General features: G+C 43.3%; 5 protein-coding genes across 10 annotated transcripts in view; all 5 read right to left on the reverse strand.

Annotated features, from left to right (window-relative positions):
- Window positions 1-5,225: 5,225 nt before the first annotated feature.
- RB195_005383 (uncharacterized protein) lies at window positions 5,226-11,479 on the reverse strand (the record flags this gene model as incomplete). Of its 3 annotated transcripts, XM_064177833.1 has the most annotated exons (14): window positions 5,226-5,371; window positions 6,052-6,263; window positions 6,319-6,378; window positions 6,828-6,862; window positions 6,992-7,105; window positions 7,189-7,293; window positions 7,367-7,426; window positions 7,486-7,515; window positions 7,568-7,684; window positions 7,770-7,871; window positions 7,949-7,991; window positions 8,071-8,156; window positions 8,225-8,398; window positions 11,426-11,479. In XM_064177833.1, the coding sequence occupies 14 exons, from the start codon at window positions 11,477-11,479 to the stop codon at window positions 5,226-5,228; spliced, it is 1,338 nt and encodes a 445-aa protein (XP_064034939.1). The 3 variants fall into 3 exon arrangements, with proteins under 3 accessions (XP_064034939.1, XP_064034940.1, XP_064034941.1); XM_064177835.1 differs by lacking the exons at window positions 6,828-6,862; window positions 11,426-11,479 and having other exon boundaries at window positions 6,187-6,263; window positions 6,319-6,321; window positions 6,359-6,378; window positions 7,955-7,991; window positions 8,225-8,359; XM_064177834.1 differs by lacking the exons at window positions 6,828-6,862; window positions 11,426-11,479 and having other exon boundaries at window positions 6,187-6,263; window positions 6,319-6,321; window positions 6,359-6,378; window positions 8,225-8,359.
- A 383-nt stretch (window positions 11,480-11,862) lies between these two features.
- Window positions 11,863-12,931, reverse strand: RB195_005384 (uncharacterized protein; the record flags this gene model as incomplete). Of its 2 annotated transcripts, none has more annotated exons than XM_064177839.1 (2): window positions 11,863-12,218; window positions 12,262-12,931. In XM_064177839.1, the coding sequence occupies 2 exons, from the start codon at window positions 12,929-12,931 to the stop codon at window positions 11,863-11,865; spliced, it is 1,026 nt and encodes a 341-aa protein (XP_064034942.1). The 2 variants fall into 2 exon arrangements, with proteins under 2 accessions (XP_064034942.1, XP_064034943.1); XM_064177838.1 differs by having other exon boundaries at window positions 11,863-12,265; window positions 12,360-12,550.
- Window positions 12,932-13,027: 96 nt separating this feature from the next.
- RB195_005385 (uncharacterized protein) lies at window positions 13,028-13,411 on the reverse strand (the record flags this gene model as incomplete). Its single annotated transcript, XM_064177840.1, has 1 exon — window positions 13,028-13,411. The coding sequence occupies one exon, from the start codon at window positions 13,409-13,411 to the stop codon at window positions 13,028-13,030; it is 384 nt and encodes a 127-aa protein (XP_064034944.1).
- Window positions 13,412-13,653: 242 nt separating this feature from the next.
- On the reverse strand, window positions 13,654-14,214 carry RB195_005386 (uncharacterized protein; the record flags this gene model as incomplete). The annotated part of the gene is made up of 1 exon (XM_064177841.1): window positions 13,654-14,214. One exon carries the CDS (start codon window positions 14,212-14,214, stop codon window positions 13,654-13,656), a length of 561 nt encoding a protein of 186 aa, XP_064034945.1.
- Window positions 14,215-15,782: 1,568 nt separating this feature from the next.
- RB195_005387 (uncharacterized protein) overlaps window positions 15,783-26,792 on the reverse strand; it is a gene marked incomplete at both ends in the record, with an annotated part of 47,888 nt that continues 36,878 nt past the window's right edge. For 2 of the 3 annotated variants that reach the window (XM_064177844.1, XM_064177842.1), the window contains 7 exons: window positions 15,783-15,925; window positions 18,334-18,441; window positions 18,504-18,605; window positions 19,002-19,139; window positions 23,748-23,848; window positions 23,907-24,005; window positions 24,595-24,702. In XM_064177844.1, coding sequence (XP_064034946.1) covers window positions 15,783-15,925; window positions 18,334-18,441; window positions 18,504-18,605; window positions 19,002-19,139; window positions 23,748-23,848; window positions 23,907-24,005; window positions 24,595-24,702 — 799 coding nt within the window. Of the gene's footprint in view, window positions 15,926-18,333; window positions 18,442-18,503; window positions 18,612-19,001; window positions 19,140-23,747; window positions 23,849-23,906; window positions 24,006-24,594; window positions 24,703-26,792 lie in introns of all 3 variants that reach the window. The other variant, XM_064177843.1, reaches the window with a different exon arrangement.

The following is a 26,792-nucleotide window of genomic DNA, read 5'->3' on the forward strand; positions in this document are numbered from 1 at the left end:
CATCTTCGGTTCCCGCCATTATGCTGCACACCTCGCGAGACGAAGAACACAGAATTAGCAGAGCTAGCCAAAGCATTCACTTGCTAAATGTAGAAAAAAAAACAAAGCACCGAGTACTTAAATGACTAAAACATGAACGGCATATCTGAGGAATTAAGCAGCCCACAGGTATACATAGGCACATAGCTGGTGCCAGTTGCGGAAGCACTGTCGTAAAATCCGCAAATCAGCGGAGCTAGCCTGTCACTGTACAGTAACTCACGTAATTATCTCCATAATGAGATCACAGAAGGAAATACTGCTCTCATCGGAAATATCGTTGATTCCCTCGTTTCTCTGCACTCTTCGGCGACGACACTTCTCCAGGTTACTATTTCGAGCAACTATTTAGTATTCCGAAGAAGCTGTGTATAGTCGATCGATCCGATCGAGCTTCACTTTCCCACGTCGTGGTTTCCTCATTAGTAATCAGCAGCCGGCAGCTTCGCTCACGTTCGCTTCAGCATACGCTGAACGGAAAAAAAGAACTTTCGTAGACGCAACGGGGAATGTTACAAGCTTGGCACATCGCCAAATAGCACTGCAATGTGAATAAGAACACGAACGATCGTTTTTCCCAGCGACGATGACCGGTGCGTTCGGTTACTATGCACTTTCTTTTTCCTTAGAGGTTTCCTCACGTTGTTCGCTGCAGAAAGGCGAGCTTCTTACGGATATCATTTCGTTCTGCGGCTCCTCTGCTATCTCGGTCGATTTTGGCACGATTCCAATCCTAGAGGATGTCAGTTGAACTGGATTTCGAGTGCTATGAATGGAGTGACCACAGAATGGAGTTTTGCAAGAAAGCTAATTGAAGAATCGGGCGACCACGTGAAGAGAACTATAGGTATTGATCGATTTCTAGACTACCTGCTTTTCCTTCTCAACCTGAAGTATTCTCGTAATTTGAATTTCTAGCTTACAGAGAGACTAGATCGACCACGGTGTGTATTGGGTAGTTATTAATTTTATGTAGGGGCTGGTACGAATTAACAACAAAATTGAGCAATTTTTACAAAGACAGAAAAACCATGTGTATCTACCAAGTGGAACCTCCAGAATGTTTTCTTAAGACACGGTCAGTTTTTGAATCTGTCTGCATTAATACAGTGTATGTATGTGCATGTACCGTATACAAACATGCATATGAGACTCGTCGTTACCTGAACTTCAATCACAGCTTTGCTGCGCAGGTACCGATCCACTTTTTGCAAGACATCCTAGAGGAGTTAGTGAGTTAAATGCATATTGATCGGATGACATGGTTATGGCTTGTTTGTTGCGTTGAAGAGTGACTTTTCTAGAATTTGAGGGCTTCGAACAGAAACTGCTGGCAGGTATTCGGTGCGCGTTGAGTGCTCATCTGATGGGAAGGTCGTAAGTGATAAGGTGGTGATAAGTGGTCGGAACCGGTTGTTTTATTAGGGTACTTTAGTTTGTATTATTATTGCAGTACTTTACTTACTTTTATGACTTTAAACAACACAGGACTACATCAAAAGTTGAAATTGATGGTTTTAGGTGATGTTCAGAAGTATTTTTGACAGTCGTGATTTGGAATAAATAAATGAACAATTAAGTAGAATAAAATCCGAACAAACTGTGTGTACAGCTAGCAATTTCCAGCAACTGAAACTCGACATTTGAACGAATCCGGCGATGACGAATCCATCTACGTAGGTGAAAAAAAGCGCCTGACATTTGCATACGGTACGCAAATGTTATGCGTTTTTCGCCGAATCACGCCGATCCTACCGTATGAACCTCTTCATCATCACACATTAGTGACATTTTTTCATCGTCGATGTAATGTCACTTTCTCGGCGGCAAACGCTTTGTAATTTAAAATGTGAAAGTGTAAATGGACTATCATGACTGCGATTACCGTACTCTCTCAGGGTCAGCGGAGAGCGCTGAATTACATAGTTATTGGTTTCGCTGGATGGAATTATTGTCTCAAAGATATTTTGTGATGGAAAATGTCTAAACTGAGCCAGAGAACGGAAAATTCCGCCCATTTACCCCTTTCTGCTAATTGTTTGCTAATTTTTCTTCACATGTATTATACGGAAGTCCAAGGCTCTGACAATCGATACGCACTCATAGCACGTGGCTTTTTTTCTAGCGGTTTTGGAGAATGTGTCCTATGAAAGGAAATTAATAAAGATAGACTTGTAGTTTGAATGCAATTTTAGGTAAATATACCCTTCTAATTTGTCCTCAATTAAATTCACGACCCATCGCCCAGTGTATCCAACCTCATCACGCCGCTTTTAACTCTTTTTTGACTCTTTTTGAGTTGAGAAAAAAGGTACGTGTAGATTGCAGCACCTCTAGAGGGCAAAAACTACAGTTTTGAGGACATTTTTGGCGCGGCGAGGACCAGTTCTCGCCGGAGAGTTTCATTCATATTTAAATTTGTAGGCTTTCATTACTTTTGAGTACATTGAAATGGTGCAGTGAAAAGCAAAAAAAAAACAGGAAGCGCAAGCGATAGGAAACTGGAGAATATTAGAAGGAAAATGCGAAACGGATCTTGGTGTGCATACAAGTAGACATATAAAGTCGCGGGAAACTTCTTTCATTTATCCATCTGACTGCATATTTCTCTTGTCCGTATAAACAATGGAATTTGAGTTTTTGTTGTCCACATCTAAAGACATGCTCCATTTATCGGCTACCGTATCACTAAAATCACTGGAAAGTGGAGTGATTGACTTCTTATGGGGTTTTTAGTGCAACAGGTGAGCGCTACTTTGTTGCTGCCGCCATCATCAATCGGTTGAAAAAAACTTATCTATCTGCCACCCAAGAATAAGATCTATTGACGATTGGTGCAGATAAAATACAGAGGCGATGAAAAAAGCGCTTATCTCTCTTGCATAGAGCTGCCTGCACGCATACATACTTTTCTTGGTCGGACCCGCCACTAAACGCAGCAAGAAGGAAGCGAAATTTATGGCCTGATAACGTTTCTTGCACAAAGGGGCAGCTGCTGTTGAATTCGTTGAAGCGCAGCGAGTATTTTTGCTATTCGATGGAAAGGAACGAAGCGGAGACGCAGAGAAATTAACACATTTATCTGGGACCACTAAATTAATGATCAAAAGATTAGCGTCTGCTCTATAGTTCGAAATGAGAGCAGCTGTAAAATGTGTTGCACAGTGGAACAGGTGGGATAAGGTCTGCTGAGCTTAACTCACCGTTGGTAAAGTGTTGTGTTAGCCAGCAAAGTAGTGGGATTCCCGAAAACTCCGGTAAAACCCTCACCAGAACAAGTCCTGAGGGATTCGGGAGATATTTGACGTAACTAATTGACTCGTAGCAAAGCCCCACAAATTTCGCAGCGGTTACCAAGTCGGGGATTAGCTGAATGAGATTCCCAGCGGTGAAATCCACCGGACTATTCTATCCATTATGACAACAAATTTTGCAAACAAATTAAATACAAATGACTCTCGAATCACAACGAAATACCCATTACCGGTTAAGCTTCGAGTTAATCATCTAGAACGTCAGATAAATTGAAAGCTACATAACAAAGATTAACGCAGTTAAGAGCAACTGCATTAAACCCTTCTTTCTGATCCTTATTTGAATAAATCTTGAATAAATAAAAATTAAGCACTGAAATAAATAAGCACAGTTCAACGAAAAAGGAGCCAAGCGGCAAAGAGAAAAAGAGTTTTTTGAGGAAAAAAGAGATCTACTGAATGGAACTTCACACCAAGGCTCTCTTTAAGAGAAGGTCCGCTTGTATGCCTCAGCTCCCTGCCTTTCCATTTACTTGCAGTTCTGTTAGCTTTCTTACCCGAAACGCAATTTCCACAAGGACAGTTGTTTAACTCATTGGTGTTAGCTAGCCGTTCACGTTTGTGTCTGTGGATCTGGTTGCCTGCTCGATTGTAAACGACGGTCTCCATCATCGATCATAACTGGAAAAGAGGAGGCAAGTGGATGGATGAGTTTGGGGCGGACACTGAGGTCAGCGCAGATAGTGGGCCGACGATAAGGTCTCCTCTCATCGGGACCACAACACACGACAAACAATAGCCTCGTCTTGGACACAAACGTTCCCGCGGGGGTCCGGCGAAGAACGCGGGGCAATCAGCGTGAACTAAGCGGGAAATAGCCAGACACACCAAAAACATTCGCTCTCCTGTAGCAGGTGACGAATCCGCGTGAAGAAGTCGGGTACCGATTTTCTGCGCAAGTTTTTGATGCGCAGATGTTTCCTAGTCGCGATAGTAGAGGTGTGGATAGAAAGGAAAAAAAAGGTGAAAACGGGTGCTATAGAGTTCCGAATAGGGCTCACGAAAACAGTCACTAATCGATTATTGATCAGCAGATCAAATGTGAAGACCCTAGGGCTCTTTCTCAGTAAGCGATGACCAGCACACGATAAATCATTGGCAGCTTGTGCAGCTGTCCGTGTGCGGGATTGTTGTCTGCTCAGATATGCTGCGTAGCGGCCGATCTAATCCACGCTTGACCTCTTCGCCTCTTCTGACAACCGTCTTCTTTCCATGCAGGACCTTCCTCAGGTCATTCATCTTCACTAAATCAAAACCACGCAGCCGCCATCCGCATGCAAATCACGCGCACACAATGCCAGCGGATTGATGTCACCCGAGCAGTTCAGGGGTAGAAGAGAGGCGGTAGGGAACTGGCACCATGGAAGGCGTTTTGTCATCCTCTCTAAACACGTACCTCTGTGTGAATATAGACATTTATACAAGGTCAGAAATTCATGTTAATTCAGCATGAAAAAGAGGAGATCAAACAAAGTCCCAAGTGCGAAGTGTCCTAGTCCAAATTCATTATAAAAATTAAAAATGAAGGCTGAAAACATATCCTACATGTGCTCTCTTCTCAAAAGACGTGAATAAAAACGATTCGACCAGACTAACCTGATCGGATTGAGATCCACGTAAGACGTTGCGCGTACGATTGCGTACGACACTGACAAACTATGAACGGGATTTTTCTGGAATTTGAAAAACTGATGAGAAGTTATTCACCGTTCTTTTACCTTCACTCCCTTCCATTTTTTGCTATAATTTTTACATAGTAATTATAAAACTAAAACTTCAGTAATTTTAGAAAAGAACTATTTAAGTAGTTGTCAAGGGAAATTGCGGAGATATGAGTTTAGATAAAACGAGGAATAAAGATTTATCCATGTATTATCCATTTTCGACTGTCCTTGAATCTTGGCATATCTTGGCATAACCGAAAACGCAGCTTTTTATTGATTTTCTTGAACAATAGGTAAGATTTTGTTGATCTTCATTAACAACTAACGTTTCGGTGTTATCACCATCGTCAGAGCCTGGAAAAAATCAAAGTCATTAGTGAATTTTCCTCTCAAGCGGCTCAGCACCGTACAGAAAGCATTCAAAGGGTAAGCAAACTCACAGGACAACACCTCGGCCGGTGCCTAGCTTTCAATTTTCAGGACCTGACGAAAGCGCCGAAACGTTAGCCGTTAATAAAGTTAACACCAATCTTGGCTACAGCTCAAACAAACCAATAAAAAGATTTATCTCCCCAACTCAATGAAAATTTAAAATTCTTCGCGGGATGAAGGAGGCCATTCTGTTTCGTTGCCTGCGCTCCTTTCAATCTTGTCGAACATCAGCAATTCACAATCTATTCCCATGTTAGTCAGTGGTTTTAAATGATCCTAATTGATGTCGACGATTGCACTCATTAATATTGTACGGTTTAGAGAAAGAATACCTAATGGGCCGCTCGTAAATCACGCAGCTACAAAGCGACAACGGGCGACTCCAACAAATGTCGTCAATTTGTTCGAACGCAACATTGCAAAGGGACTTCTTGCTGTTCAAAGTACTATTTCCAAAATATTGCACTCTAATGCTAGAAAATTCACTAAAATCTGACTTAACACCAGAATTTCTCCACCACTTATCTTTTGTTAAATCAGAGAGCGCATCGAGTAGTTTCATGATTTCTAAGTTGTGATCGAATCCCGACCTCATACCCTACATATGATTCCCCTGCGGTAGTTCCGCTGCTCTGCCCATGCGTAATTCGTAGGAATTGTAGCAATAGTCCTACTCGTCTCGATCAATACTTGTTTCAAAAACACTTGTCTACATTTATTCCCACGTATAAATTCACAGTGAAGCTGTAGATCAAAATTTTTGCGAAATATCGATTGACTGCACTTGTGAAGATGTGTTTTCTTTGAGTGGCGGCTAGAAATACACAGAAAATTTAACGTATTTGATTGTCGTATTCTTTTCAACTTACCATCTATTGCCTATTTTTGTGCTCCCTTGAATGAGCAAACCTGTCCCTGCCTCGTCTGTCCTGAATGTTAAAAAGAATACGGTAGCTAATGAATTTCATGTTGGTTGCAAAAAAAATGTCCAGCCCGACGACGAACCACAACTACGATTTTTTATCAGTATTTATTGGTACTGTAAGGAAAACAATCGCTGTCCTCCGGGTCCAATACTTTTCGGAAATGAAGTTGTCGACGTGTCAGAAAGAAAAGCGGTTATAGCGGAGTCATTACGAAGATGCAACATGTGGAATAGACGAGCTGTCCTGTTTCTTTCGCAAGACTCGCAACACTGGCATTGTCACGCGACAGCTCGTCCAGAAAATATCCCACGATGCGACAACGACATGAATTTCGGTGGAGTTAGGTAAGCGGCTGCGTTCCACACAGCGCGGTGGAGCTAGCGGTTTTGAACTGTAGCGGCAGTGGTAGCATAGCAAGGGTCCGCCGCACATCTTCGAGCGCAGCTACTTACGGAACTGCGCCGTGCTTCACGTCGTTTTGATCCGACTATAGTTTGAATGGCCCTACTAGGCCATTCAAACTATAGTCGGATCACAAATCCCTAATTCTGATATGGCATCTCGGGGATGAGAAAACAGCAAATTTTTCAAAAAAAAAAACCCAACAAAACTTCACCTCAACACTGGCGCCGGCTTCTCGACGCTGACGTTCTTCTTCCTTTCTGCGCTCAGCTTCACGATGTCGATTCACTAGCTCGATTGCACGCTGCAAATTTTTAGCCGATAGATCCTAAAACAATGACACTAAGATTGCAATTTGCTCATAAAAAGAATGTCTTCTTCCCGCATAAGTTCCACAAAACTTCACTATACCGTTCTTCCAACCGCTGGCTCATCTTCGTCATCTGCTTTCGCGTCATTTTCGCCACTACCAACTATCTCGACAGAATTAGACTTTTTTGGTTTCAAAGGTTGATTCTACAAATTCTACAAAGCTGATAACCAAAAAAAGTACTTTTTTGAGGCTAACTATGAACATTTTTTACCGCACCTTTCCTTTCGATAATTTCCTCCTACTTGCCCCTTTTTTTCGCTTTTCATGTTTCCGTGCCTGAAATCAGTCTAATTGTTTCGTTTTCCTCAGACGAGCTCTACGAAATTGCAACTAACCCTCTCGCTACTCGAATTCTCTGCATAATCCTAAAGTTAAAAAGGATAGTATATGATCGGATAACTGCCACAAAAATCGCACTTTTTTCTCTTCTTTGCTTTCTTTGCTTCCTGAGTTTCGATCTCGTACATTCTCCTCTGAAGAGCTGCTCTTTTTCTCGGTTTTCACTTTTCTACGAATCCTTTTGCTTTTTGTTTTCTAAAGAAGAAGTCAAAAGACGAGTTGTCCTCCTGATAATGGTGGATGAAGACGTGTTTCGCCGCAAACACTGAACCCAACCGACCTTTTTCGGTTTTCTCTTCCGTTTCTCGCGCACACATTCTTCATCGTGTGATTTCGCTGACACATTATATTTGCTATGTTTTCCTCGCGAGTGCCCTGTCTTCTAAAGTACTACTGTAGATTACTGTACGAGACAACAAATGCAACATCAAAATGGATCATAAGAATCTACGAAATGACCTCTACCTTTCTGCTTCCATCGGCTGGCATGAAATACACGGACCTGAAACGAGTTGGACTCCACGAACAATTCTGCTCTACGGGGAATTATGACCCAGCAGCAAACTGACACAACGACATACCGAGGTGGCGCGTGGCGTTCCAAACCTTCAATATTCCATTGCTTTGCCATCAAATATACACTACGAACGTTATCTCTCACACTGTCCTAAAAAGAAGGAATTCTGACGGAGGTGTGTGAAGAAGTCCACCTGCTTCAGTAGAAGCACAGCTTACCTCATCCTTCTCCTCCGAACCCGACCGATCGTGGGGCATGACCGTAGCAAGTACAACTGTCCGGAAATTGCGTCCACGTAATAATAAACACAAGTAGTTGTCATAAGCAGGATAAATCGGTGATAGAATTCCCATTATCGAATGAACGACCATTCCATCACTGGCAGGGATATTCTAAGATATAGTTGGGTCAGAACGACGTGAAACGTGTGGCAAGTGCGTAAAAGGGGCGTTGGAGCGTAGCAGTTAGGGCGAATTCATTAGTATTACTCAGTCCGAGTGAAGCTAGCAATGGTTAAATCTCGATTCCAGCCGCTGGCTCCACCGCGTCGCTTACGCACCAATCAAATGCACCGAGAATCAGATCGTTTTGACCCGACTGTATTTAACTACATGATATATTGGCGAAGGTACTTGTGTTTGTCCAAATGACCGCTACGTGCTTCCGATTGCGAAAGGGAGAGCATAGAAATGAGGAGTTACAGCTAGAAAAGATGCTATTGACGCGTCGCAACCGCTCGGGCAAACATGAGTGTCTCCGACTGTATATTCAAATAAAAACGATCGGAATTGTATTGCATTTGTGTAGGCGGTTATGCTCAAGGTGTCGCTCACTGCCTTACTTATCTTTGCAGTACGATTATATTAGATTGGTGCAGAATTAATTTCGTTTCTGAGGTATGTCTAAATAAAACAATTTTTTACCCTAAATTATTTCGTGTCAAGGCAGACAACACACACCGTTTTGTAGATTTTTTTCTTCTCTTTCAAATACATATATAGATATAATCTTTTTTCAGTCCACCTTTTCCAGGGCTCTCAGAAATCATGAACCGACGCGACTATCGAGTCATCATGCTTTTTGAATTTAAATTGGGACACTCCGCGGCAGAAACATCTCGTAACCTTATCAGGGTTTTTGGGTCAGACTGTCCCTAGGAACGGACAGTGGAGCTCTGGTTTAAAAAAAGTCGCTTCTGGCGATTTTGTTCTCGAGGGGTCGCGGTCGCTTGATAATGAAGATCTGGAGAGAGCCGTGGAATCCGGAGACTAACACACGGACGTTAGCAGAACACCTGGGCGTACATCATGCTACAATAGTTAGACATTTGGCGGAAATTGGCAAGGCGAAGAAGATGTCAAAGTGGGTGCCTCAGGTGCTGACCCGTGAGCAGCACTTGGCACGCCACGGCAGGTGATCTAACCTTTTGATTCGGTTGAAAAATGAACCTTTTCTTAGTCGTATTATACCTATAGATGAAAAGTGGATCCTTTACGATAATAGGAAGTGTGGATTTGTGTGGGTACACAAGGATGCTCCTCCAAACACTTTTCCTGAATCCAATCTTCACCCCCAAAAAGTCATGCTTGCAGTTAGGTGGTGCTACAACCAGGACAGACAATTAGTCCTACTGCTGTGATTTAGAGTATATATATATATATATATATATATATATATATATATATATATATATATATATATATATATATATATATATATATATATGAAAAGTTGCAAAATTATGGCCGGCAGTGGTGACTAGAGGAGGGTCTGTTCTGCTGCAAAATAACGCAAAGCCATATACCGCACAAATCATCCATTTGGGTATAGAAGTTCTCCGTCACCCACCGTCTTCCCCAGACCTTTCCCCAATAAAATATCACTTTTTTCGAGCTCTTGATTCACATTCGCGACAGTTCACTAATTCAGACGATGTTAAAAGTGCTTTCAATAATTGTGTTGATCTACAATAAAGGCTTATAATCTATTACGATGATATTGGAAAAGATGTGTAGATTCTGATGGTTTTTATTTCGATTAGTAAAGTTGTGTTTAAGCTGACTTATAGCAATTTGAAGTATGCGGTTCGTTTCCGAAATTAATTGCGCACAAACCTAATAGCTAGTGAGGGCCCCACTTCGAGCGAAACCGTCTGCACAACCACAAGTTTCAGGGAATTCCAATGTCTCAATACCTCAGACAAATACGAAAAAAAAAGACATACTCAAGTCCAATCGTTAGAGTTTATCTTGGACCTCGCTGGGCCATATCTCCGAATATCACTGTCAAATATCGCTGAAAACAGAGCGATGGTTCATGCTACGATATCGTACGTTGTTTTTTCCATCGCTAAGCTAACAATCGTTAAATCGAGAAAAAACTCATATGTACGAAGAAAAGTAGTAAGAAATGACAATAAACAGCAAAGTACAATTCGAATTATTAATTCAGGAAAAAAAGAAGAAGAATGAGGAAAAAGGAACCCACCAACATGGTCACATTTTGTCAGAAATGGCGATTAGAAAGTAATTACATATTGGGTAACATACGTCGACGACAATTCGGGGCACTCATGTATCGAATTATCTTCGTTACCTCAAAATGTTAGGGGAGGGTGTAGTTAGAGGTTCGAATCCTTCCTGCACGATCGATCAGAGGTTCGAATTCGCCCTAGTGCTCACCAAGCCCTCATCCCTACGGATTGATAAATTGGTACGTCGTCTGGGAGGATAAAAACACTGCCTTGACACGTCGGCTAGCCCCAATTGTATAGGCCAGTTACACGTTCGTAAAACCTCAACCGATTCTGAGTTGAAGTGGACGGGGGTGCATCCCAGGCGGATTGATTAACGCCAGACACTTTATCCTTTATCCTTTACCTCAATATGTTAGAAGTGACGATACGGAATTCCCTGCTCCTCTACGTACAAACTACGCCGAGGTAGGATATGTAGCAACTAGACAAAGTCGGATCCAAAGAGGTTAACATGAAAAGAGACAGTGGGGACTGATCGATTGGGTCCGTCGATCAAAAATCGGACGATCGAACGATCCTATGCCCACATGAAAATGACCTCGAAGATTCCTCCTTATTTCGGATGAAGCTGTTCAGATCCGCCTTTTATTTCGCTTAGTGATTGGGGTCTGACGAGACCATATGTGTCTCATTCAATCCACAAAATGGTCATAGTTTTCTTTATGAAACCATTGTTTATTCCAAAGCAATCCTAGGACGGCTAGTTTATTTCCCTATAAACAAACTATAATGTGTATCTTCTCTTTTAAAACAAAATAAAACCTCCAAAATTATTTTAAAGGTTTCATCTAAATTCCGACGAACTCAACTTAGAACATAAAAAGTCTATAAAGGCGAATCTATGAATGCGAGATGGCTAATTTAATTTGATCACCTTAGTCACCTTAACTCCCGTTGACCATCGAACTGGTCGAGAGGGCGTCAGTGATTCTTCCATTTGTTCCGATTGTGTGCCAGAGTCGCCCACTAGTTCCTCCTTTCAAGTGGGACACGAAGAGCATCATAATTTTCTTTGAAGGACTTCGTGAAGAAATCTGACCATCGGGTCTTCGGTCTTCCTGTAGTGCACTTAATATCGCGGGGAACCCAGTCGCTCACGGCTCTGGTCCAACGTTTGTCGTTAAAGCGCATCGCGTGTCCGGCCCACCTTATTTTACTTTCCTTGGCAAACGCGGCGGCGTCTCTAACCTTCGATCGCTGACGTAGGAGAAAACTTCGAATCCCGTCCCTCAATTGCTTAAAACGGGATGCTCCTACCATCACTCTCTCAGTTGCGCGTTCAGTGGAGCTCACCGCGTTTTCTTACTGCTTGCGAAATGCCTAGGTTTCCGAAGCATAAGACAAAGCAGGAAGTACGTTGGTGTTGAAGAAGTGAGCACGGAGCCGGATGTTCCTGGTCCTCTTCACCACATCCTCGATGCTGTTATACGCTCCCCAAACCACTCGTCTCCTCCTGCACAGCTCATGGGTCACGTCGTTCATCATTTTCCGTTCCCGACCCAGATAAACGTAGCTGTTGCATTCGGATATGTTCGCTCCGTTGAGCGTGAATGGGGCATCCGAGACCCATCCGTTCCGCATGAACATCGTCTTTCGCAGATTCAGCTGAAGACCGATGCGTCCACATGTTTCGTCGAATTCGGTCAGCACTCGTTCCGCTTGGCTTATGCCAGGTACTGTCAGTACGATGTCATCAGCAAAAATGGTGTAGCTGCCGACCGTCCTTCACCCTCATGTCGTCCCATCCCAACTTTCGCACTGCGTTCTCGATGGTGGATGTGAATAATTTGGGTGAGATTGTATCACCCTGTCCGAACCCCCTCTTCACGTCAATGATGACATTCTTGTAGAATGGCGAAATTCCGGTAGTGAAGTTACTGCACAACTCACGAAGTAGCTTTATGTACTGAGTAGGGACACCTTGGTTGTCCAAGGTTTCTACGGCCGCATCCGTCTCAACTGAGTCGAAGGGCTTCTTCAAGTCGATGAAGGTGAGACAGAGCGGCATCTTGTACTCTCGTGATACCTCGATGAGTTTCGAGAAAGTATGAATGTGATCAATCGTGCTGGATCCTTTTCGAAACCCTGCTCGCTCGCAAGGCTGTCCTTCATCCAAGACTTTTTCAATCCTATTAAGGATCACTCTAGAAAAGAGCTTGTAGATGACGGACAGTAAGCAGATTGGGCGACAGTTGCCAATGTCATGTGGATCTCCCTTTTTATACAACAACACGGTATTGCTAGTCTTCCACTGTATAGGAACCTTGCACTCCGACAGGTAACGTGTAAAGAGCCTCGCCGGGGTGTTGATGAGCACTGGCGGAAGGTTCTTCAGGTGTTCAGGTCTTATTCTGTCGGGACCGGATGCCGTACGATTTCTTACCGACATGAAGCATGTCGTATTTCGGAAGGGAAAACCTCTGCAGTGACATGTCCGTGTTCCCTCAGATGGTAAGGAGGCAAGTGGGCATGGCTGTTGAAGAGGTCAGAGTAGAAGTCGTATATGATTTTCTCCATCTCCCTTCTCGATGCAGTAGCTGTTTCCTTCGGGTTCCGGAGAGCAGTCATCCTTGTCTTGCGATTGGAGGTCTCGACGGGCATAGCGGATGCTTTTCCTCGCCTCTGCAGCTTCAGGCAGCGCTTCTGCGCTTCTCTTTTTAAGGTCTTCCTTTATCACCTCTCTGCAAAGCCTTGCGAGCTCGGACGTGAGTTCTTGGTTCCCTGCGGCTCGTGCTGCTCCACGCTGGCGTATCAGCCCAGGAGATTCAAGAGACAGGCGTCTCTTGGTGGTTTTAAAACTCTCAGCCTTCTTCGTGCAGGTGTGAAGGTGTTCAGTGAGCCGGTCATATTCCTCGTCGATGTTGTCCATTGCGGAATCTTCCCGAAAACTAAATCTAGCGAATCTCAGTTAACGATAGTTCTGGGATTTCGCTCTCTAGACTTGACCGCTTGCTCTTCTCTCCTTGTAAAGGAAAATCTTCCTCGGAGGAGGCGATGGTCCGATCTCATATAGAACTTTGGCACAACAGCAACGCTCGTCAGGCAGAACCTTTTATTGACGATGATGTGGTCTATTTAGTTACGGTACCATCCAGCGGTTGACTCCCACGTCTAACGTAGAGAGGAAGGCATCTGGAATTGCGAGTTCCCATGGATGGTCTTGGTCGTCATGATGAACTCGGAGACCCTCTCCCCCTGGTCATTCCATTGAAGGCTGTGGGTCCCGATGGGAAGTTCCTCAAGCGTTCTTCTGGGGCTAATTTTGGCGTTGAAATCACCAATTATGGCCTTGTAGAAGGCACGATCTTCTTGGCAGAACTTTTCCAGGTCCATATAGAAAGCTTCGACTTCTTCTTCTTCGTAGCTTGATGTTGGAGCGTGAGCGACAAAATCAAAGCTGGTTTTGGACCACATCTTCTCATCCGCAGACGTTTGAATTTGGGTAGTAAGTTGTTCGAAAGAGTCGATGTTCTCTGCCATACTCGTTTTGACGAGGGCGCCAATTCCACCAACATCTCTACTGTCGCATGTTCCTAAGAACAGTTCTTCTCCACTTTCATATACGGCGTTATGAGGGTAACGTCGTTTCGTCTCGGTCAGTCCGATGACGTCGTATTTAATCTTCTTGGCTTGTGTCATCAGATCCTCAATGGCCGCTTCCGATGCAAGCATACGTGGGTTAAGCACAGATCGTCATCTTAGTCCTTTTCCGTTTCGGTAGCCTATATGACTCCTGCAACCCCGTAAATCTTGGAGCTACCTTACCAGGCTTTCCTTCGAAATCAGGACTCTTTTCTATTACTGCGACATGCAAAAAAAAATTAAAGCCCATGGGCAGGTTGCAAGTCCCATGAGTTTTTGGGAGAACTTGCGTTGCCGCGGAGTGGACATGTGGAGCTTATTTGTTGAAGGGGACTCCAAACCGTCTCCCTTGCACCTCCCAGTCACTTGATTGCAAGCTTTTGGCCGGGCCGGCGTGCGGGATGTCATGAGTCAGTCTTGGCTCAGCACAAACAAGGAGTCCATCCCCTAAATCTATCTGCGTCTCTGGGCAAGCACAAGGCCGCTTTTGGTCCGCGATTAACCCCCTATCGGTCACCCGGGTACGCGCCATGTAGCCTCGCGACTAACAGGCTGTGATCCCTCTAGTGAGGGAGATCTAATTTAACTACTGGGGGCAAATTTTTGAAAACTTCCTTTCCAGGAACCACAGAATTCACTACTTCATGCAGCAAAAATTCCAGCAATGGAATTTGCGAACAATCAAAAGGCTGCTGACGCTGTCTTTGCTGCTCATAAGCGGACGCAGGACGCATGCGTGCTCTCGCAGACGTGTTACGTTGTAAGCCGCCTCATAGGAAGAAAAGGTCCGAGAAGACCGCTTCTCATACAGTTCTTCTGGATAACTACTTAGAATTAAGCATGATCGCACTATTTTTAATCTTTACGCCTATCTCTCACTCTCTTCTTGAGAAGAATTTTGAATATCATCAACTTCGTAGTACGCTGCCTTTGAATGGAGTGTCTCACCGTTGCGCATGTAATACAGACACGCGACAAAGGAATGGAGCACGGAAAGCGGCCAAATTTTGGACCGTGTTGACCATGTGCCGCATTTTCCACAACAGCTGAAGTGCAGAATTGTTCTACTGCTTTAGGTCCAGTAACTTTGAGACCTTGATACATAAAGCGACGCGCTAGATTTGAGCGACTTGTTTACATATGTACAATCCAGTAGTCACCATTAAAAAAGTCAGTATTCTGTGAATGGAAAAAAATTACATAGCCTACTGCAGTAGAAACTACTGTAGCGGAAAAAAGCTACTGATATGTCCCAGGATTTATTCTTTCGCAAATGCCATACGTGATGTGAAGGCTGTAATTACGAAGTTACAGCGTTAAAAATTGAAGAGGGTATGACAGTTACCGTACAAAAGATGGGCGTTACAATTCAAGTACTGTAATGGATGCATCTAGTATGTAGTACATATGGCTACAATGGAGAAATTTGTTTGTATACAATGAAGTGGAAGTAATCTACGAAGAAATTCCGATGAATATTTGACGCGACCCATTTCAATCACAGATGCAATAATAATAATACAATAGAGGACTAGTGTGATACGAAGAGGAAGAGAAAAGGGACTAATCTATAAGCGACGTAGTGTGCATGAAATGCCACAAGTGACTACGGTAGGAAAAGATCGAAGCGGCCTCTTTTCGCTCTCTTTCTCTCCTTCCTAGGGTCGCCATTTTTGCAATGGAGCGCCGCCGAGATGCTGCCAGACAGTTTCAAATTCGGATTCGAGGATTTCGGCGCCCTTTTTGCGGGTTAGTCCAGTTTGATCGAGTGGGATCTCGCACATATGCAGATCGTCTCGGCCTGAAACAGCAGCAACGTTAGGTCTAAGCTGAATCCCCCTAAATGTCTTGAATCCCCCTCCCTTTAATCACTCGATTTTTACAGTTTACATTCGACATTGGATTTACCGTGCATTTTCATCACTGAGGTCGTATGAGCGTAGTCCCGCTCAATGTCCCCTAGTCGTCCTGTAAAAAGGAGTAGGAACGGGATTTGTTCCTAACGTTCATACGCGCCTGGTTGTACACGCCCCGGTCCCCCCAGCAGCTTATTCATTGGCTTTACTTGAATAGGTAGAAGACTTCATTGATCTTCGACCGCTCGCTCGTGGATGCGGCGCGTTCTACTGTACCTCATGGGAACCAAGGTCGTTTCCCACGCTGCCTTTAAAATCCATGCAGTCTTTAATCTGACACAGCCAGGGCAAAACGACCTGAAGATGAGTTGTGTACGTGGCTGCGTTCGAAGCGGTGCAGGTAGCAATCGCTGTCGAGGTGGATCCATTGTTCCACTCGTACGAGAGAGATGAGTGAGATGGCCAGGGTCCCATCTCGATCTAATTCGCAGGCTTCGCTGCGCCACCTTGAGTGCAGTCAGTTACGCAACTGCCACGGGTTTCAAGTCGTTTTGGCACGAATGTACTACAGTTTTGGTGTGAGAAAAGTGGGGGGACAATTCATACCTGTAGGAGCATGAGGAAATTGGCTTGGTAGAATACTTTTGAGTTTTTTTATGGATTTCAGTACAATAAATAAGCTTGTACTGCGCCGAGTCCGCGAAAATATTCAAAAATAGATCATTAAGAAAATTACGGCGGGCCCAATTTATAAGATGAGGTATCCTTTTAACAAATGAAAATTATTGGCTACTTATTAGAACTTCTTAAATTATTGGGAACAACAATTCGAAATATATTATCGGATATGAAAATTATGAAATTTATTAATGTCATTAAGGTAGCACCAAGCATGTTGAGACTTTCTTCGCTCGTCAGGGGAATAAGAAGAACAAAAGCTGTCCGCCATCGCGTGTACTTGGTTCATCGGTATCGAGAAACTCTTGCAACTCTCTATTATCAGCGGACATCTTCATCGTGGAGGATTTTCAAAGCAAAACTGGTAAGGCCACTGTTTTATCCAAAGTGTGTCCTTGCCTTCAATACAAAGCATGGATGAATTTAGGATTCACTCTAGGAAGTACTGTCTACTAGTAGTACTTTCCAGAGAAAACTCAATTATTAATTGATTACATTATCACCGGAGAGTCGCAATGGTCTATATTTATTATTAGGTTGAGTCATAAATAACTTCCTATACACTTATTTTTCAACAAAAAATATTTATATGACGTTTTAGGCTCTATGCTAATTCTACCGTTCTTTGACGTAAATCCCCCTCCCCCGTGGTCATTCAAGCTCACGTCTCCAGAACTCCAGAACAGAATCTGAAGAACCAATTTTCTACTGCCCGGTCGGTATCGCTCCATCACCATACGTAATGCGTATTTTTGAGCCGTGACCACGGCGTTATTACTTCGTTTGAATTTTCAAAACATCACATGACGTGAGTGTATTTTTTGATTCTCCATTTTCAAGGTGAACAAAAAAGATTTGAACGTAACGTACACAACACTAGACTGCTGTCTAAGGCCTAACCGAAGTTCTGCCGGCATGGCGACTACAAAAATCCCCTGTTTAGGAAAATCGTTGAATAAGTAAATAGCAACAATAGGTAGCATGTCCCTGGGCGGAAGTAAATTAAGACTCAACCTAATGTGATACGACTACGACCGTCGACTGAGCGTAGCATTTGTCCCGTGATGAACTCACAGCAGTTGCATATTGATTGGAATGCGTATTTTAAAGGAATTTGCTCAAATGAGTCCAGGAGTTCCGATAGACAGTAAAATTGAATGCCTTCGTGCAACATTTTTATAGCTAACATCCTTTGCGTACGGCCACAGTCGTTAGTGGTAAGTGGTAAACTGCTGGTTTAGATCATGAACAGTACCAGTTAGAGGCATCACCCCACGAATTCGAGCGTTCCGGCGCGCTATTTTCCACAAAGAGTTCGATTGGAGCGCGCCAGCCTTGTTCACAGACCGCATCCTCCGGGCCGTTTTTTCACGGCAGTTAGGAAGAAATGGACGGAATCACCCTCCTCTCCATAATCTACGACTCCGCATAGGAACTCTCCACCTGAATTCCGCACCACTCCAGATTCGTGGAGTGATGCCTTTAATACAGATAAGTGCAAGGGGAGGGCGTGGTGTTGAACGGACCAATCACAGCAGCCCCCGCCTCTTTATCTTCCCAAAGCTGCACCGCTTTCAAGCATCAACACCGGTCCACAACATGCAAGGAACCAAATTCCCGGGAAACTCGTTAAAATTCTGCAGCGTTTTATGGATCCAGTTGGAAAAAAACTAACCAGCAACTAGTAGAACAGGTGTTTTGTTCGGATGCATTTCAATTTGTCGTTGAATCCACTGACCATTGAAATGTGCGTACCATAGTCCCTGTTGCAGCACTCGAGTATCTGGAATTTGTCCTATGATTGAAAGAAACAAATCATCCGGAAAAAATTATCATCACTCTCACCATTGTTAGTTTTATAGATATCAGCAGGACGTGAAAACGGTACTTTAAAGTATCTCTGCATGGTTAACGCCGGATTCACTTGTGGAGCGATAATCGTGCGTTCTGAAACTAAACGTCGAATTTATACGTTGGCTGGATTCGTGTACTGGAGATGAGCGGGCTACGGGCCCGAAACGTCCAGCAACGTTCGAGGAACATTTTTGTACCATGAAAACCTCATCGCATAAAGTATCCACCAAAAATTGCAGTACTTTCACCATGGATTATCCAACTAGCTGGCGGCCACATTCATCATTTTGTTTACCCTGGCTTATAATTCCACATCATGGATTACAAGAACACCAAACAGTAGTTACAGTGCCCCTCTCCTGCGCATCTAAGTGCTATTTCTAAAATTCCTAGAAAATCGCAATTAAGTGTCAGTTGATCTCACCTATGCACAAACTTTCAGGCCAAGAAAGTGAAACCTACGTACGTTATTCAAGAAATTTCGCTTACTTTGCGCATTTGCGTACACAGCGCTTGGAGCCCTCTGTGTGACCGTATCACGTTCACTTTGATTCCTCGACTTCCATGCATTATAGATACGTAAACGACGATGAAACTCTTCTTTACACGCCAATAGGAGATCCATATCTGAAAATTACAAACGATTAATTGATCGACGAATTACGGTAACGCTGCAACTTTTCATTGTAGCATCAACTGTGATCATCATTCGCTTTGGATCAACATTGAGACAGATGGGCTTTTTTTATCCAATTTCCATAAAACAAATTATAGCTTCCACATCGAAGTCACTGGGGCCTCTGCGTACACATTCGCCCGTTGAAATTATGCAATGAATTCACAATGACGCCCCGGTAAAGGGATCGAAAATCATAAAGGTGGAAACGAAAAAGTGGAAGTAGTAACGGATTTTATGGTTTCTTGTGGTATGGAATCTGCACCAAGAACATTTGCCGTGAAAAAAAAACAGCTTTGTTATCATAGACAAACCAATGATCCCACAACAATGCACTGAAATATTTAGTTCAGATGAGACTGGACGTAATTCGGCTAGTTTGCATATATTGGGTCGGTGCATGACTATGATTGTGTTGCACGTGAAACTTTCTCGAAGTGATAGCTTCTATGAGCATAATATTGCAAATGATACGATTTTCGATAGCATTTTCGTTAAATGAGAAAAAAAATATTTTCGGCAAGCACTTTAAAAATGGAATGAAAACGAATGTTTGTTTTTAATAGGAATGATTCTGGGGTTTAAATGAGAAAAAATAGAATGAAACAGTTTCAGTTTCAGTTCTCAGTTTTTAAAAAAAGAAAAATGTTGTTAACGAAGGCCGCAATAGCTATGCACCGACCCAATAATTTGCTCGTAATTCATATTCGCACAGATTTCGAGTGATTTTGAATTGCACATAATACGAACGAGTTTACAAGCAGTGTAAACGGGTGCATACGTAATTCGGATGAGTTTGCACGCAATTCGGACGAGGTCGCGTGAAAAATGCCTATTCGATTGCAGTTTCAATCCAGTTCTCTAAAGATATAGTGTAGCTCCAATATGAGAGTGTTACTTAGGCTAAGTTAAATCTTTGATGTGTATTGCTGATTTGCAATATAAAGCACAATAAATCATCCACAAAGGTTTGGCGCCTCATAGTAGCGTGGAGGTGATACTGGGCGCCGAACACGGATGCACAACGGAGGTACGTCCTCTAGGGTCTTCCAACCTGAGAAGGAGTTCGACACTTCCGACATTGCGAGTTCTCGGAATCGTTAGCCTAGATAAGAGTAAAGCAGTGCCAAGATTTACAACTGTCCTTGCAAAACGTCGCAAAGTGACTCCTGATACATATGAGTTGGACAACGTCCTGTGGCGACAGCTAGGCTCGCCATGGCAGAGCTGCTTAGTGTGAGGAAGTGTATCTGTCTCAGTACTCTGGACACTGGGTCCTGCCGTGTCAAACGTCGACGGTATGGCAACCGGTGAGAGACGATCAAATATCTTGGTCTTTGACTCTGGAGTAAGGTGACACGTGCACGACTTGCCATGGAGATTGTCTCAGACTTTGTACTTACAAGAAAACAGGTTCCAGAGACCCCGACCTACATATCCTTCTCAGAGCAGCAGAGCGTATCAAATTTCACTGATAGCTCTGCGAGAGACCAAGAGTAGAAGCAGCTGCGTACGACAGACAAATAACGGTACAAATAACGCTCGTCAATCACGTAGGGAAAGTTTCGTCGCGAAATGTAGGCGGTGTTGGTTGTGTTATGCACCCATCTGTCGTCAATACTGTTGATTCTCACGAGATTCTTTCATCTCGTCTGGTCGTTCTTCGCCTCCGCCAAAAACCCATCAGTATCATCAACTGCTACTCACCAACATCAGCAGCTGATGAATCCGAATTGGACGCGTTTTACGAGGAGCTGGAGGAAGTAGTCCGCAACGAGAAGTCCTTCTACAAATTCGTTGTTGGAGACTTCAACGCAAAACTAGGAAAGGCCACAGAAGAGGAATACAGGATTGGAAGATTTGGACTAGGGGACCGGAATGAAAATGGCAATCGTCTCGCCGGGCTGTTGTCCGCCGCTCGCCTCTTTCATGGAAATTCTCTTTTCATGAGGAAAGATCATTGTTGATGGACATTGAAATCGCCAAATGGCGCGATTCGTGCGGAGATCGAAACATACTCAGCAACCGGAGGTGGTGTTTACTTGACGTCTCGGTAGTACCATCACTTTGCAGTGGTTCTGATCATCGTCTCCTTAATGCAAAAATACGACTAAGCCACACGATGGAAAAGAACATCTGCCATCTGCAACGAGGGATGAAAGAAGTTGTATACGACTGTCCGATATGTTCTTGTCCCACGGTGACTGAGACAATGAGGAGGACCAAACTCGAACCTCTAGCTGCTACTCGAAGGACTCCTATGCTGAACGCGCCTCAAAGCCGCGCACAACAAAACTGGATCAAATTTCAAGGACCAAAAAGGAATTGGTGGAAAGAAGCACTTTGAGGCTTGATCCGAATGCATCGCACATTGAGCGGTCAGAAGCAAACACTAGCGGCAGAGAAGCGTTGCAGGATCTTACGAAATATAGGCAGAAGAAGATTCTGGAAGCAGCACAAAGAAGAAAGTGTCTAAAGAAGGGACCGGCTGCAGGGATCTCCACGAATACAATATCCCGCTAACAGTCTTGCTGAGTGGAAATGGAATCCGCGCCTCTTGTCGTCGTGATGGAAATCATCGGAGAGGTTCTACTTGAACCTTTCCGTTCGTCAAGTCCTGTGTCGACTCCGATCATTTCCACTGGTGAAGTTCCACCACGGATTCTCTCTTCGGAAGTGAGTCGCTATCGAGAACATGAAACCTGGCACAGCCTCTGTACCTGATTTTTTTTATCAGAAGACTTTCTTCGTGCTGATGGCCATCCGTTTCATGTGATTATAGCGGAGCACAACACAGTTTTCCACTAGTCAGAGGTAGAAAACTGTGTTGTGTCTGACTAGTGGAAAACCTCGCGAACCGTCCTTATTCATAAGAAAGGTGACATAGAGGACCTCCGGAAATACCGTCCGATATACTTTCTGTCTTGTTCAAAGTATTCATGGATACCTAGAACGATGGATGATGATCAAGGGATCAGCTGCATGGACCATATCCAGACCGTTGGGGGTCGTAGATGTTTCCCGGGAATATCGCCTGCCTCCTGACCTTCGTCGACTATGAAAAGCCTTGGACATCGTAGAAACAAATGCAATACTGTCAGTGCTGGTCGATCAAGGTCTGAATGAGTCATATGTGTGCTGGTCGATCAAGGTCTGAAGGTTATATGTGAGGATATATGCATATTGCTACGATCGCTGCACCACTACTATACAGCTTTTCCACAGCTGCATCACCATATCTATTGGAAAGGGTACCACAAGGCGATACTATATCGCCGAAGCTGCTCACAGCTGCATTGCAATGTATAATGAAATCACTTTCTTAGGAAGAAAGAAGCATATGTGTTTATGGAAGACCCCTCTCGTACGTTTCGTTTTGCGGACGATGTCGTTCTCTTTTCAGGAAGTACCAATGATGCAGAGACGATGCTCAAGGAATTGAACGGAGCAGGGGAACAGAATAGGATTGCGAATAAACCGGAAGAAGACACAGTTCATGAAAAGACGGAGTACAACTTGAATGCTCCCATATCGTGGAAACTTCGTCATACGACTATTCCTTGGGCTTCAATGAATAGTTCTTTCAGCGCTTTGTTGCATATCAGAGACGTGGCCAGACACCGCTGCCGCGTCCACGAAGCTACCCACGGAGTTCTTGAGAGATGCCTTCTGAAGTTTAACCGGCGCACACAACACCCAGCCGGTCTTCACAACTCCGACTTCAGAGCAATTCCCCGTCTTCGCGAAGCAGCGGAATATACATCGAAAGCAAAGCATAGATGGGCCGGTCACATTATGAGAAGAACTTACAATAGATGGCTAAAAGAACGCTATAGTGGATCCCAAGAGATGCTAAATGCTCTCCAGGAAGGCCGCCAACGAGATGGGGTGATGTGCTCGCTACGCGAATGGACCACTTGAGAACTCAACTGGATACGCCTTAAGAACTTCGTCAACGTCGCTTACGAAAATTAAGAACATCTTGGATGACAACTCGCATGTCCAGTGAAGATGGGCCATCTAAGTATCTACATAAGTATCTAAGTAAGTAATAAATAAATCATAAGGTAATAAATCAGCTTCAAAAGCAAAGAGGTATAATATTCTCAGGAACAAAGCGAAAATTATCTGCTGTTGACATTATCTGTTATGGTAGTCGTTCTTCAAGCGCTGTTCAAAAAAATCATATTATGAAGAAGATGCAAGCACTCCTACGGACACTTCAAAACGGAGAAAGACGTTGTCAAAGTAGTCGATGCTTTTCTAATCTAAAAAAGAACAGGTAAAACAACTACGTTTTCGTAATTATTCGAGTTATTTCCCACCGATTTCTCCAAAATTCCCAAATAACGGTAGAATTTCCATGAAATTTGAGCCTTAGAACGGAGTGAGTCAAGTTTTTTTTTATATATGGCTGGCAAAGTTCGCCTTGCTACAAGCAATATACGATGGTTATTACAAATGATATGAAGGAGTGGCAGACGAATTATTTGGGGCAGGACCCGCACCTACGCACAATGTTGTGTAGTTCGCGTAGTTCGAATCAGTACCCATCTAACCTGTGCTGGTGTTGATAGTGTCTCTAAGTTCAGCATATCTCCAATTCGATAGATCGTATTTCCCTTTTGGTTTCATCGAATCCGATGACGATCCGGAAGACCTAAATATGGCGCATACGTTGCCATTCATATACAGAATTAAACGGTCATCTGTCATACATGCTAGTTGTGGGCGTGTCCATCATCGCTCCGCCTCCATCGCGTGATAGTCGCGTAGCGATCGCAGCGTCGAGGCGTTCACGTTCCGCAGCTGCCATTCTGAAATATAGTGCACATAGCTGATTTTAATTTGCAGTTTATAGAAATTCTGAGGGCGATTTAGATTCGGAGATTTATTTCGCTGGATTACACGATCGATGGTTCGAAATTGCTCAGGCGTCCAGTCTTCTTGACTTCGAAAGGATAAATAGGATAGAAATGAAATCATAATCGCCTTTTTGCCTCTTATTTCAACGAACATTATTCTTTTGATTTTCTGAACTCATTGCAATGCCACTTCGTTGCAAACTTATTACAATGCCACTTTGTTGCAGGACCTAGTCATTCGTTGGATGATTATTACCAATTCTTGAACGAATGGATATGTATTTCCGCTGCAGGATATATTTATCGGCGGACAAATCTTTATTGGACAACAACACATACAATTCAGTCCATTTTATCCGCCAGAGTTCACTTATCCAGTTGGATAAATAATACTGGATACGGGCGCTGAACTGAGGTCGGACGAGTTTGCGCATTTCAAAGAGAGTGATCAACACAAAACACTCCAACCTTTAATGTCTTATATAGGGTGTGTAATGCAATCAATAGGTGGACTTCGGACGAGTTTCCACACAAAATTTACCTCTTTTCCTCGTCGATACGCAGCGCTTCAGCTCGCTGTGCTTCTGCTGCCATAGTTTGTTTGAAGCGTTTTTCTTCTTTCTCGCGTTCTTCCGCGAGTTGTTTACGCCTGAATAAATTTTGTTTTATGGAGAAGTTATATGATTTGATACAGAAATCGCGAGTAGTTCTTCGGAGTAATGCAGTAAATCTCATCCAGCTTAGTTATTGATTTCATCTTCGGGTGCACAGCTACTTCCTAATCTGATCCGCGGATCTACGTAGGAAGCTACAGAAAAACAGACTATGATTACGCAGTTTACTGGTTCCCTCTGACTTCTCGATAACATAGAATTTATTTATAAAGGTTAATAGAAGCTGAATGACCGCTCCAAAAACTAGCAGAACCTTCATCCTTTGGAAACAAAGCTGTCCTCTGAAATTTACAGGTTTATTACAATTATTATTGTCGTTGCCATTAGCACTACATGTACCGGAATACTTGATCTCGTTTTTTTGGATCACCTTTCATGAAAAATTTGTACTTTAAAAGTTTTTTGTTGATTATCATTGCTTACTATCTTGTTTATTATTGTAACGACTGATTTTTTATTTCTTGTTTGTATTTTTTAAATTTTACTTAGGATCATGCCTCGGTCCAGTGTACAGATTTGCAAATGCCTACTGGCTTCAAAGTCGGGCTGAAGGGTACAGAATCCGTCATTTGAATTTATATTGGATTGGATTTATATATTGGATTTGGCGAAGGCACCGTCACTATTTGGGGTGCTCAACGATGGTTCAAGGAGTTTCGAGAAGGCAACGGTGACCTTGAAACATGCCTCGGGGCACGTCGCCAACTGAGACCAGAAAGGAAGCCGTGGTCTGGTCGAGAGTGGACCGTAGCAGACTTCTGCTGAAATGGCAGAGCACTTCGAGATGAATCGACGGTGCGCAAACGGCTTCACAAACTCGGCTACACAAGAAAACTCGACCAATGGGTTCCTCACCTACTTACGCTGCTTTGTGTTTCAACGTGTTTTAAAAAAATTAAAAACTGTCCGATTAGGTTTGGAAGTATCCCCTCATCCACCACAGAGTTCCAACTTCCGATTAGTCTACTGATAATCATTTTTTGTCCATGTCTAACTTTTTAGCGGGCAAAAAGTACAGTTCCTCAAGCGATGTCAAAAATGACCTCTTCTTTGTATTCCCAAAACCCCGAACTCTATGGGCGTCATATTTCCCTTCTTAATCGCAGATGGGAAAGTGTTACTGAGTCATTTGATGAACATATTGTCTGATTTCCTGGTTAATGAATGAAAATTTTTCGATTTCAAATTCTTTCAAATTAAAAAAAAAACGAAACTAATTATTCCGACTCCTGATACTGTAATCGTTATTGAGAATAAGCCTGTGATTAGGATCCTGATGAATATCATTAGGGAAAAATGACAATGGCGCTACCGAATTGAGGACGGAGAAGAGGGAAAAACGCGAGTGTTAAAAACAAGAATATGATTTCAAAACAGAAAAATAAGGAGAAGGAAAGAAATGAATAAGGGAGTATGATTTAATGAGAGACGCAGGCAGGCGGAAAATATGATTCGCATATAGACAGCAGAAAACAACAAGAGGCGAAAATATCTGCGTTACCATGCAAAGTGTAGACGTTAACAATGTTCTCCCCATTTCCAGCATAGTTAAGAAAAAATTCCAGGCAAATGTCTTCAAATTAGTTGAACTTCGCATGAAATCATTTCAAATTCAAATATTCCATGAAAAAAATGGCTGAAAAACGTGCGGTTACGCTAATGCGAGGCGGAAGTATGAACTCCCCTAAAGAAAGTTCCGCCAAAAAAAAAAACTGCGTGAATCGAAGAAAAAACCATAACAAGAAAAGGAAGAAACAATGAGAAACCACATTATCCAGTGGTGTGACGAAGCGTTTGAGGGGATAAATTACAAATTACAATTACGTGTCTTTGTTTTTTCAGGCTCTGAAGAAGGCGATGACGCCGGCACGTTATCCAGAATAGGGGTGATTAACAATCCTGGTTCTGCTCAGAAAAAGTGGTGCACGTTTCAACTCTACAATGCTAAGATCCAAAGAAGTCTTCAAACTTGGGACTTACATAGTGAGGAAAACCTAGCCATTATACGGGCAGGACCATAGAACCATCATCAGTGAATATCGTTGAATGGCATTACGTCTCCAAT

This window comes from Necator americanus, chromosome I, assembly GCF_031761385.1.
Source record: "Necator americanus strain Aroian chromosome I, whole genome shotgun sequence".
NCBI lineage: Eukaryota > Metazoa > Nematoda > Chromadorea > Rhabditida > Ancylostomatidae > Necator > Necator americanus.